Below are 12,546 nucleotides of genomic sequence, written 5' to 3'. Positions count from 1 at the left end.
TATTCTGAAAAGGTTCCAGTTTTATTTAGGACCCTACTGACTTTAATAAACAGTTTTTGCAGAAGAAAGTAGGTCATACAGGTTTGGACCATAGAGTGCGTATCTTGTAATCAACTATTTAAGACTGAAACAACCAACCAAGTTTTAATTAGGTCACAAAGGAAAAGGTACGTCCCAGTTTAGTCATGATGGGAAGGGCCCTCTGTCCCTTGTCCTTAATTTACCATTGTGTCACTGTGGAAACCATATCAGCGGTGTACTGGCGTATCTTATCAGGTTAGAGCCCCAGCAGCAAGGTCCCTCTGTGTTTCTCATGAAGAAATAGCTGCTATAGATTCCCACCAGGAGACCCAGGGCAGAGTCTACTTTACATTCTCTCTCTTTCCCCAGCCCGGTCTATCTTTCATCCTTCCCTCGTTTTTGCATGCAATCTGCTATACCTTTGAAAAAGCTCTCCAGAGTGAGGCGACAAGAGAGAAGGGTTTCACAGCTCTCTGTGATAAAGCAAAAAAAAAAAAAACTGAACTGAACCGTGGCTTCAGAGTTCAATCTCACAAGAGAGAAGTAACGAGACAAAAAGAGACAAGGTGGGATATTTCACACCAAAATAGAAGAAACAATCAAATGCATGTTTAAAAATGATTCTGTGAACTTTTTTTGGTCCTTGAGGTATAAATGATTCATTGCCGGATGCTCTTGGGACAATAAAAGATGATAGGGTTATTATCCTGGCAGATGGAACATGTCTGCAACGTGGTTATTATATTGCTCACGCTCATTTTACAGTAAGGGTCTTTGAAATGTCACTCTTCAGATTGTGAATTGTTTTATTTATACATACAGTGAGTGAACATGCTTCTAATTTCTAACTTAATACAAAAGTTTGCAATACAAGTCATATCATCAGCAAAACAATTTGACTGCAGGACTCAAGCTGCATTAATTCCACACATTTATGTCAAACCCAATAATTATGTTGATTATGGCAAAATATACATAACTGGTCTCAAATGGGCCAAAGTGTATTTACCTAAATCTTACAATTCTGAATTATTCTCTAGTTGTGCAATAAAAAGAACTGCTTATATTGATTATTTCGGCACTACAAAAATTTTTTAATAAAACAAAATAAAATAAATCCGAAAATGGACAACTTTATTCCTTATCATTATACTAAAAGGTGCATATTAGTACCTTAGGGTATGAACCTCTTAGGGGAAAGCTAGGTGGCATTTTTTCATGTGATTGTACAGTTTATACTCAATTTGGTGTATTTTAGTATAGTCATACAAATTACAAAAAATCACACGCAAACCTGTAAAACTACACTGTTCATGTCTATGGGTCAGTGTACTGTTCAAAGACTTATCACTAGGTTATATATATATTTAAATGTACTCAGAAAACCTTCAATAGTCACATTTTTACTTTAAAATTATATAATAATGAAAAGAACAAAGGATGTGTGAAGTGTTTTTTTTAATAAGAAAAGAACATAAACTTTAAGAACATACCATGAAACAATCAACCAAATAAAACAATATATATATATATATTAAAACAATTATCTCATAAGCCCAAAGGCCAAAAAGCTGGGTTTAAATAAATGAAACAGTACAAGAACACCAATTCTGACCTGCTTTCTTACAAATGACAAAAAGACTTGCAAGAAATTCGTAAATGACATGATGGCTTGAGACAAAGTTTTTATTATTAAAATGGCTTTGAAATCTTGGAGGGAGAATTTTAAATGACGAGATCTTACAAAAATACATCATGGCAAATTCAATAGGGTCTGTAGGATTTTCTGATAAAAAGGTAGTTACAAAGCATTGCTGTAACAAACGACCCCCCCCCCCCAGCAGTGAAGAACAGAGAGGTCACTAGTGCAAGTATTGTATGGAAATGGCCCTTACAGTGCATTGTCTGCTGATCTTACTAACAGCTTCAGCTGAAGACACTACAATAACAGCGAAACATGGTCAACCTCTTTTTCATGAATGCTAATGCCAGTATTTCTAAAAAGGGAAGTCTGTAAAAAAAAGATAGTTGGATTTACCACAGTTTTATCTGTCTTTGTCAAACTTCTCAATCTAAACTTAACACAAAACTCTTCGCAATATACAAAATGACTTCATGGCCAAGTATAAAAAAGTAATTTCTTCAGTTTCTCTATGGGTCAAGCATAATGATAGACACTCTCCGTACACGTACACTGTATGCACTTCGACTGAACATGCGTTATGCTGTAACACAAAACAGGAGGGTTTCCCTGTAACACAGTAACACCTGCTCACAGCAGTAACCTGAACTCAAATGCTTCCGCAATCACGCTCACCTCCTCTTATTATCACATTGTTAACGTAACTTCACAACACAAAATCATGCGAGATATATTAAATTCTTCCCTTCATAAATAAATGCCTGACTTGTGCTTCTCCAAAACAGTATATACACGTGGCATCATTTGTATGCATCTTCTGTGTTACATCCGAAACCAGAACGTTTAGTTCCTGTTATATATGCTAATTAAATTAGTTTCTGGATATATAAAGCATCGGAACTCGTTCCTTGGTTCTGGTAAAAGCACTTTTCTCAGCACACTCTTAAAAATAAAGGTTATTTATTGCCATGGATCCTTTATCACCTTCAAGATTCTTCACACTGAGAACTTCAAGAGCTGTTCACTGAAAAGCTCTCTGAGCAGCCAAAAATGGTTCTTCTGTGGCATCACTCGTAAAAACCACCTTTATTTTTAAGAGTGCAGGAACCGAAGCTTAGTTATCAATGGCAAAGCAATCTCGGTGTTGAAGATGTAAGAGTCCTGCCATTAAGAGTCTGTAGAGTTCACATGGCTGGTAAACACATTAGGAGGCGTTGAGGACAGACCTGCTGTAGAGGGTCTGGTAGTAGGCACCAGAGTCAATGGCGGACGGACTGGCGCTCTCATAGATCTGTTTGGTGGCCACCGGAGAAGCTGTGGTGTAGCTGTTGTAAGCCATCACCTGGTCTTGGTACGACTTGAGGTCCATCTTCTGCTCGTTGGACATGAGGTTGGTGATGGAGAACGGATGGTTGAAGTTGTAGTGGGGGTCCATGGACTTCAGTGGGTCGTTCTGCAGATCCAGGTGCTGCATGGGGCTTGTCAACAGGTGAGGGCTGCCTCCCATTCCCTGAGAGTGCAGGTGCGAGCTGGACGGGGGCATGGAGGAGGACACTGAAGACGGGATTGGCACTGGCGAGCTGTGCGAAAGACTCTGGGCTTGAGACGGGCAATCCAGCTGCACCAGGCTCCTCTGCTGCTCCTCCGAGGCATGGGAGCTGTCGGAATGGGCCGAATCGGCACCTTCGGAGCCGGTGGCGGGACTGTGCTCCTCTTGAATCCCCTCACCGCTGTGGCCGCCCTTGGAGCTGCTGCCGCCCTCCTGAGACTTCGCCGAGCTCTTTTTGCCAGATCTCTCTTCAAGCTTGAATCGCTTCTGGCGACGCAGATAGCAGCCGTTCTCGAACATGTTTCCAGAATTGGGATGGAGCGCCCAGTAGGAGCCCTTGCCGGGCTTGTCGGGGGAACGTGCCACTTTGACGAAGCAATCGTTGAAGGACAGAGAGTGGCGGATGGAGTTCTGCCAGCGCTGCTGGTTCTCACGGTAGTACGGGAACAGATCCATGATCCACTGGTAGATTTCGTTGAGCGTCAGCATCTTGCTGTTGGACTGCTGGATGGCCATCGTGATGAGGGATATGTAGGAGTACGGTGGCTTGGCATGGGTCAGTGAGCGACGGTACGGCTTGGGCATCTCCTTAGTCCGGTTGAGAGAGGTAGGGGAGGGGTAGCTGATCTGGGACATTGGTTGACCCATGCTTTGGTAATGCGAGAGGGTACCCAGGGAGGAGGCAGAAGAGCCCAGCTGGGCCAGAGAACTGTGGTTCAGAGAGGAGCCGACGGGGGACAGGCTCATGTGGTTGGGGCCTCCACCCATGCTGCTCAATGGGCTGCTGTTGAGACCTGCGCTGGGATAGCCCATATTCATGCTAGATGTGGAACAGGCCGAGTTCAGATTTATGTAGCTGTTCAAGCTGCTCATTGAGTTCATGGTGCTCGGAGAGGAGTACATCTAAAAGGGAGAAACCACAGGACATTAATGTCTCTCATCAACTCAAAAGCAAAATCTTATAGTTTATAAACAGACATACAGTATACGTTATAAAGAGTACAGCACTTCATTTAATTTTATATAAATTTCATTATTAGTTAAACTGACATCATGGATGGATGTTTTTAAAAGAGATCTCAGATTTCTAAGAATGAATATCAATATCTCACAAAGTAGCTGTGCGCAAAAATAACAATAAACGCAAACGCACAAATTTGACGAAAATATGACGTTATTACTACTTGATAAATTAACTATTATATGTTTCATAGAATTCTCATAGAAAGTTTTCTGTTGGATCTAATGAAATGTAAAATTGGTACACAACTGTAATGTGAAATTAAAACTGAAATGTAATGTGTCGACCATTAAATATAATATATTTAGGTAAGTATAAGATATAAGTAAGATTAACATGTAGATTGCAGATATTACAATACATCATTTTTATTGTACAAACATTTATATGTATTATTTAAATGTTTTCTTCACATTTTTTTCTATCTATCTATCTATCTATCTATCTATCTATCTATCTATCTATCTATCTATCTAAAGAACACGCATAGGCTATATATGTTATTATGTAAACAAAAGAATACTGAAGACTCTCTTGATCTTACCTCACTTGCCTCACTGTAGAAAGCATTCCATTCCGGAATTTCGTGAGATTCCATCTTCACGGAGCTCAACATCCCCAAATAAAGTTGTAACTTGTGAGAAATGTGATGTTGACAGGAGACTAAATTTATATAAAAAAATTTTTTTTTTAAGGTTTTCTTAAAAAACAACGCCCCACAAGATGACACACTTTGTAGTTCCACTGAATTTTACAGCATGAACTGTATTAAAAAGTTTTGAAAAGTTAAGCTCGGCTGTTGTCTTCAGTTCCGTGGATCATGAGGTGTTTTCTCATGATAAGTTAACTTGGTTCACTCCGCTGCTGTTTTTTTGCATGGCAGGACCTGTAAACATTTTCAAGTAATCCAGAGAAGTCCAAAGTGAAGCTGTCGTGGAGCCTGCGTCAGGTCTCTGTGGTGAGTAATGAAGGAAAGCCTCACCTCAGGCTTTAAACAGGCGCAGGTGAGGGACCGCCCAACAGGCCCCGGGACTCAGGAAGACGTCCCTAAAGGTCTCCCCTGCCCCCTGCTGTTCTGTATATTGGCCGGCCGATGCATCCATCTCAATTGTCATCCCAGAAAACTTCAGGCCTAGAATGAAAATGAACGGAATTGAATGAAATGGAAAAGGGCCTCTGCTGTAACTTACAGAAGGATGGGAGCATTTCTTTACACAGATAAGTCAGGCTGCTCTGTGCCTACTCAAAATTCTTGTAAAAATACAAAACCACATAAAAGCCAGATTTAATGGGATGTGCTCTGTCCCATCTGAGCCCCTATATATTATCAAGCTCCATAAAAGTGCATTTGCTTTGTAAATACTTTGTGCCTTCTTTGCAGTGTAGCTACATTTTGCATTATATATATATGAGGTAAGAACAAGAGAGTCTTCAGTATTATTTTGTTTACATAATAACATATATAGCCTATGCATGTTCTTAGATAGATATATAGATAGATAGATAGATAGATAGATAGATAGATAGATAGATAGATAGATAGATAGATAGATAGATAGATAGATAGATAGATAGATAGATAGATAGATAGATAGATATGCTGTGTGAAGTTATTTGGCTTTACTCTCAACTAAGGTTTTTTCATGACCGATGGCGTGAATAGTCTTGCTTTTGATTTGTGTCATCAGTCAATCATTTAATGTTTTTCTGTCATCAGTGATGTGTTCAGGGTGGTATAAACTCATCAGGTCTTAAACTCATCACGGCAGGGGTCCACATCAGTAATCTGAGGTGCCAGTTTTAAAGTTGTTAAATCCCCTCGGCTTTCACTCTCAGCTCGGTCACAGTCAGCGAACGAAGGTGATTCATTCTCGAGGTATAAAAAGATGCCGTCTTTTCTCAAACACGAGGGCATGTGCGTTAAACAGACAAAAAGCAGAATACAACAGAATCTAAATACACTTACTAGAACAGAATATGCATTTCCGAATATTTAATTTTCGTTTTAATTCTTACTTTGACGATTTTATTGTATATTATATTCATTTGAATTAGGGTATTTTTCTTATTTTGTTTCAAACACACTGCCATTAGCCTAGGCTATGTGCGAGTTTATCCTGGTCAAACTTTGCACATTTTTCTTGCACAAGCGCGGATTCGAATTACGAAATCAATGTGAACAGAAATATCACAAAATATCATTGTGAATAAACTGTTCTTGGCTTGAAATGAGCCTTGGCTTGAAGCAGCAGCAGCAGCGATGCGAGACTGTAGCACGTGAATACACATCTGTTGTTAGGCGCAGACAGGAGCATCACAATGTCAATGCATTTCCTAATGGCTAATGAATGGAGATGTAATTGATCAATTGGCAGGGGGTCGACAGGATTAGGAGAGACCTGACCCCCAAAATGCAACTTAATGGGATGTTCCCACAACCCTTGTGCTCCAAATGTCTATCTAAAAGAGTCATGCAGCTAACTACTGTAGAATGATTCACAGAATTCCTTCAATTCTCGATTAGCCAGTTGTTTAACTTATTTGATAGCCAGCATAAGATCAGAATGTTTGCGACTTGATTTTTTCCATGCATATGTTCCCATTCTAATGCCTTTTGGGTGCACGATCAAAATGAAAATAGCCGACAAAAAGGTGTCTAGATGTCTATCTGGTGCTCGGCACGCTTTTCTTCTCAGCAGTGATCCCTGCAGTGTCTTGAGATGGTGTATTGGCGAACACACATCTGAACATCCTCCTGCTGTCTCAGCGCTTCTCATGCCAATGCAGCGGCGCATCGGTCATTAACACCTCTATAATTGGATAACAATAGTCTTAATGGGTGACGCTAATGGAGGAAGCAGAATATTAGAAACGTGTCTTAAGGTTCAACAGGTCGCCAAACAGCAGCGAGTCTTTAATGATAGTCTAAAACACGGAGAATTCACATGCAGGTCTTCAAACAGTCTAACATGCAGACCACAGGCAAGTGTGAACATCTGTTCAAATCAACAGGTTTGCAAGCAGCATGTCTTGCAAGAACGAAAGCAATAGGCTATAGCCATATTCAGGCTATTTGAATGTAATAATATCGTAGCCTAATATAAAAGCTGGCTATAGGCCTATATCAGTCATTATTAGCCTATTCTTTCATGTTTGTTTCTTTGCTGTAAGTCAATGAATTATGTTCCACGTCTGTCCAATGATGAGCAATAATTAAGCTGATTCCATTCTGTTAGAACATATATGGCCCATTTTAAATAATTCTATTGCAAAGCAGGCGTATCTGTAAGTTTACACACAATGTTGTTCTTTGTGGGTTGTTCAGGTTCCAGAATGCATGACCACGTTAGAAATGTTGTTATTATATATAAAACCATTGCTCATGTCCTGCTGATGGAATTTTTTGAAAAACATCAACTTAGAGACTAAATTCTGTCATGTTCCATGAGGTGCAGTGATATTGATGTTATTTATTGAACTTTACTTTTTTGGTTATCTAATTCCATGTGTTTACCAAATCAACTCTTTCTGTTGCAATGCTGGGAGAATGTTCCATCTGCTGGACAAAGTTAAGCATTACAGCAAATAGATTTAAAATTTAAATACAAGTTTTGTTTTCCACTTTATTTGAAATGCTGTTAAAGTTTTAGTCATTTTGTCGTGTGTATTTTACTGTTTGTTTAATGTTAAACTAAATGAAAACTAGAACTGTGCTGACTCACGGAAATAATGTCATTTTTATAATATTAAAATCATATTATAATTGTAGTATTTTATTTCAATAAACATTTGAGAATTTTTAGTGGTGTAAATAAGAGCCCTGCCATTCCGACCTTACAGTAGGTCACAGATTTGATCAAATCATTTGGTTTTTCTGCTAACAAACATCACATATGTATGACAACACTGTAAAGAAATCTATACTCAGGTTCTGTGCCCACAAACACAGCAGATAAGCAGTGGCTGAAATAGCAAACATGTTCCAACCTTGAACAGTTCGGAGTCTCCTGTACACATAAAACAACCCAGTGAGGTCTACACATAATCACACTTTCATAATCATCTATTCAAAGTCCAGTGCAGTTCCACCTTTATCAGGTCACACTGTTTCCACACCGCGCTGTGCCAAATATACTGTAAAAATGTTATTCCAGCTGGAAGTCTAATTCAAGTTTTTTTTTCTCCAAGTCAAAGAAAGTTTTGCCAGTAAAGCTGACTGTGGGTTACACAATGAAAATCATTTGAAGGATTAGATCAAGTAGACAAAGCTAATTCAGTGAACAATGTGTTCACTTCAAAAACGAAGCAGAAATAGATTTAAGCTATAAAAAATCAACTCACACGGAGGGTTAAAACTGAGCATTTCTGCAGACCTCTGCCAACATGTGTATCACTATCACCAATGAAGAATTAAAAAGAACAACAGTAGCCTCTGAGGGTTTGTGAAAAGTCCAATTTAATTTAAATACAATTTAAGCTGTAACATAAATGCTGATTAAACAAAGGTTTACAGAACAGTACTTGTGCATTTATATACTTAGTCATATATTTTCCAATGTCATAAAACAAGACTTAAAACATGGAGAACCAAACCTACAGTGCTCCCAAAAATATCTGGAAGTGTCCAAATAGGCTTGGGGCCGCTGTATAACAAGACTACATGTCTACTAACAGATGCTGGCTCTTTCATATCTTTTACATGAAAACAATTGTCAAAGTATGTCTTCGACGTGTAAAAATGGAAAGAAAGAAAACAATCTGGACCATATACTTGTAAAAAACAAACAAAAAAAAAACAGAGTGGATCTGTTGTCATAATATTAAACAAGTCATCACCTCCAAGGATTTAAAAGCCAATGGGTTACTATAGAAAATATAGTGATCTGCTTACTTGTAATAAAAATTCATTGAGTGTCTACCCATAAAGGTTTAAATATACGTTCCCAATGTAAAACATAACCCATATCTGTCCTTGTTATCCGACGAAATCCACAAAACCATTTTACCACAAAAATATATGTTATAGCATCATATGATACTACAATATTCAGCATGTCTATCTTTGGTTTTCTATTCATTCAAAGACTTAGTGGTACATAGAGCAACATAGTATCAAATCTAGAGATTGCACATCTATAACCATTGAAAGGGATAATTCTCGTACAATCCACACGGAGTAAAAAACATAAAGCTATCTAATATACATGCTGTATCAAGAAGCAATCTGAAGGAAGGGCTTTTAGCACTTAGTAATATTCCTGGACTATTGAACAGTTTTATGCAGCATAGACGACAGCTAAGACAAGAGCGGGCCTGTAGTCGGTGCAGTTCTGTGATTGTAAAGGAAGCTGCGTTTCCAAACACGCTTCCCGCTGTACAATCTGCATCTGTCTGGTGGATTGAAGCACATTCTGGGAAATCACCCCACTGGACATTTGAAATGTGTTTTTTACCCCCTAAATCTTCTCATAGTCAATACAACACGGTAGGTGAACCTGGTTTTGGTTTGCAGACTAAAAGTTCATAAAGCGCTGCAGAAGATTCGACGCGCGGCCAACCAATCTGAAATAAGTGCTGGAGGGTTTAATACGTGGGCATCTCGGAGGAGAAAAATAGCTGGATTCTCCATCGTCTCAGCCGAAACAGAGACAGTGGAGGGAAGGAAAAGGAGGATTGAAAGACAGCGAAAGGCAAGAGGAGGCCTGGGTGGATGGAGGAAGAGGACCTGCCCGCCAGGAGCCGTCTCTTCAGTGCTGTGGGACACACCAACACAGCGGCCATCTTTAGGGCTCAGGATCGCACCTCCATCAGAGTGAGGTTTGAGTTCTGTAAACAGAAAGATTTTGCATTGTTTTATTAATTATATATATATTTAACATACATAATGGCATTCAAAAGTTTGGGGTTGGTAAAATGAAATATTATGCTTATCAAGACTGCATTTATTTGATCAAAGATACAGTAAAATCAGTAATAAGAATATAACTTCAAATACCGGTTTTCTATGTGAATATATGTTTAAATGCGCAATGCAAAGCTGGATTTTCAGCATTATTACTCCAGTCTCTAGTGTCACATGATCCTTCAGAAATCATTCTAATATGCTGATTTGATGCTTATTAAACATGTTATCAATGTTGAAAACAGTAAACATGCTGCTGCTGTTTTTATGAACAGAAAGCGTGTTATCAAACCTGCTGCTGGCCGTTAGGGGTCTCTTTCCTTCTTCACCTTCACATCGCCCGCCAGGATGGTAGAGATCTCTCCTTGCATGAAGGCCCATGGCACGTTGGAGCCCACGAGAGGGCACTTCTCTCCACTGGGGCAGTACACCTCATTCCCTGAGCCCTGTCTGCAGATGAAGTCCCGAGTGCAGGGGAAGCAGAACTTGTGTCCGGGCACCGACGGACACTGGACGAAGTGTGTGTCCTCCAGACGCTCGTGACAGATGGTGCAGCACAGAGGAGCCCCTCCTCCTCCTCCAGCTCCTCCCGAGCCTTCGCCTCCCATGACGGCGCTCTGGTCAGAGAGGGACGCGGTGACGGTCGTGGTCGGTCCTCCTGTGCTGCTGCCTGCTGATGGTTCTCCGTTGCGTGACGCCAGCCGCCGCTGAGCACCTGTGGGTGAAGGGCTTGTGCTGTTCTGCCGCCCTGCGTTGGCTGAGTGGGCACCGCTGCTGCTGCCCGGAGCATCTTTAAGGGCTTGGGTGGCTGTGCCGACATTGTCAGCCACACTCATGAGCGCCGAGATGGGCGACGGGTCGCTACCGTGTGCCCCCATGCCCTCTGGAGGCTGGCCCACGCTGGCTAGAGAGGTTGCGGGCATGTGGCCGGGCAATCCGGGAAACGCGCCAAGCGGCCAGAGCTGGCGCATCTCCTCAGAGGTCATCCTCTCTGCTCCGTCCGGCTCGGGCGAGGCTTTGCGTCGGCGCACTCTTGGCTGTGTGGGACGTCCGATGTGGCAGAGCGCGGTGGGTAGCATGGAGCAGCTGGGGTCCAGGTAAGGCTGCGGGAGGGATTCCGGGGCCGGTGCGTCTTTGAACGCCCGCACTCCATCGCTGAGCAGCTCCGACAGGAGGCGCCAGTCGCCCGTGCCGTGCCTTTTCTCATACTCCACGTATTTGTACCCCGAGTTAATGACCTTGCCGGTGTCTTTCTGAGAGTCGTGGAACATCTGCTTGACCAGTGCTAAGACGCTGGGGAACACGTTACCGGATCCACACGGATACTCGATGAACACCTTCAGCTCAAACTCAACCATCAGCTTGGCGTCAAAAGCGAACACCCTTCCCATCAAGCCGTGGTCTTTCTTAAAGCGCAAATTGAACGGTGTGCAGCCGGAAAGGGTGTGCAAGGCCTCGCGCATGTGTTTTGGGCGTCCAGCCCAGTCTTCAGCACGGTTCCGGACGCTTTCGGAAAGTTCGGCAAGGGCTTCAACGTTTCTCTGCTTCTCCTTGAGCTCCTTTTCAAATTCCGGGCTCATGAAAGACGCCACACCCACATTCATCCCCATGCTCATGGCCTGTCTCTTACTGAGCTCGTTCAACATGGGGGCAGAGATGGTTAAGGGGGCGCCTCCGGCTCGGGCGTTCAGACCCGGCATGGCGGCCAGCAGGCCATGAGGGGCTCCGACAAGCCCTTGCGCCATTAAATTGGGTGGCACAGCCCCCACTAAAGTCCTCCTGGCGGTGGGACTCTGTCTACTCACCTCAGGCGGACCTCCGTCTTCAAGTCTGGGAAGCCCGTTGGGCAGCCTGGCAGACATGTATTCTCCTCTTCCCCGTTCATATCGCTCGGAGGGCGGTCTGCCGGTCTCCACGGGACCGTCCTTCCCCGCGGGAGCGTGTTTACCGGCGGGCTGCGGACCCGGAGATCTGCCGTCCTGCATCACATGTGTTCGCTTCAGCTGCCGCGCCGCGTCGATCAGCAGCTCGATCCGGTCTGCGCCCTCGTAGTTCACGCAGCCTCTACACACGGCCTCGCTGAAGTCCCATATCATGGCCCACGGCATCTTCGGCAGGTCGCAGAGGTAGCACCACTGCCGCCTGGAAGACGCCTGCGAGGAAGAGGACATGTTTGATAGGCCCTCGCGATCTTCCGTTCTCAAATCCACCGTGAATCTCTTTCACAGCCAGCCTCCGAGCGCCTGCGAGCGATGATCTCCTCGTTAAGGACGAGTTTATGCAACTCCGTTGGATTTTGTGTCATTCAGAACTGAGGTGTTTGATGTTTCTGCCAAGTCGTCTGGGCCCAGAGTTTCTCCTGGAAGACGTTCCGAGAGTTACGCAACACTGACCCGTGGAACTGTGGGAAG

At 42.6% G+C, this 12,546-nt stretch overlaps 2 protein-coding genes across 2 annotated transcripts; both read right to left on the bottom strand.

Moving 5' to 3' along the window:
• Nucleotides 1–1,692: 1,692 nt before the first annotated feature.
• On the bottom strand, nt 1,693–5,212 carry LOC113118639 (hepatocyte nuclear factor 3-gamma-like). The gene is made up of 2 exons (XM_026287968.1): nt 4,778–5,212; nt 1,693–4,115 (listed from the first exon to the last, which is right to left on the bottom strand). Exons 1-2 carry the CDS (start codon nt 4,847–4,849, stop codon nt 2,868–2,870), a joined length of 1,320 nt encoding a protein of 439 aa, XP_026143753.1. The 5' UTR covers nt 4,850–5,212; the 3' UTR covers nt 1,693–2,867.
• Nucleotides 5,213–8,669: 3,457 nt separating this feature from the next.
• On the bottom strand, nt 8,670–12,522 carry LOC113118636 (interferon regulatory factor 2-binding protein 1). Its single transcript, XM_026287966.1, has 2 exons — nt 10,428–12,522; nt 8,670–10,059 (listed from the first exon to the last, which is right to left on the bottom strand). Exon 1 carries the CDS (start codon nt 12,304–12,306, stop codon nt 10,441–10,443), a length of 1,866 nt encoding a protein of 621 aa, XP_026143751.1. The 5' UTR covers nt 12,307–12,522; the 3' UTR covers nt 8,670–10,059; nt 10,428–10,440.
• Nucleotides 12,523–12,546: the final 24 nt, after the last annotated feature.

This window comes from Carassius auratus, chromosome 18, assembly GCF_003368295.1.
Source record: "Carassius auratus strain Wakin chromosome 18, ASM336829v1, whole genome shotgun sequence".
NCBI classification, from domain to species: domain Eukaryota; kingdom Metazoa; phylum Chordata; class Actinopteri; order Cypriniformes; family Cyprinidae; genus Carassius; species Carassius auratus.
This window is presented reverse-complemented; position numbering and strand designations above follow the sequence as displayed.

What these genes read in the sequence shown, in the direction of transcription:
- LOC113118639 (XM_026287968.1), bottom strand. Translation starts at nt 4,849, where the DNA reads ATGTTGAGCTCCGTGAAGATGGAATCTCACGAAATTCCGGAATGGAAT. An exon ending in TCTACAGTGAGGCAAGTGAG is followed by an intron (nt 4,116 to 4,777) that starts GTAAGATCAAGA and finishes TCTCCCTTTTAG; the next exon opens with ATGTACTCCTCTCCGAGCAC.
- LOC113118636 (XM_026287966.1), bottom strand. Translation starts at nt 12,306, where the DNA reads ATGTCCTCTTCCTCGCAGGCGTCTTCCAGGCGGCAGTGGTGCTACCTC.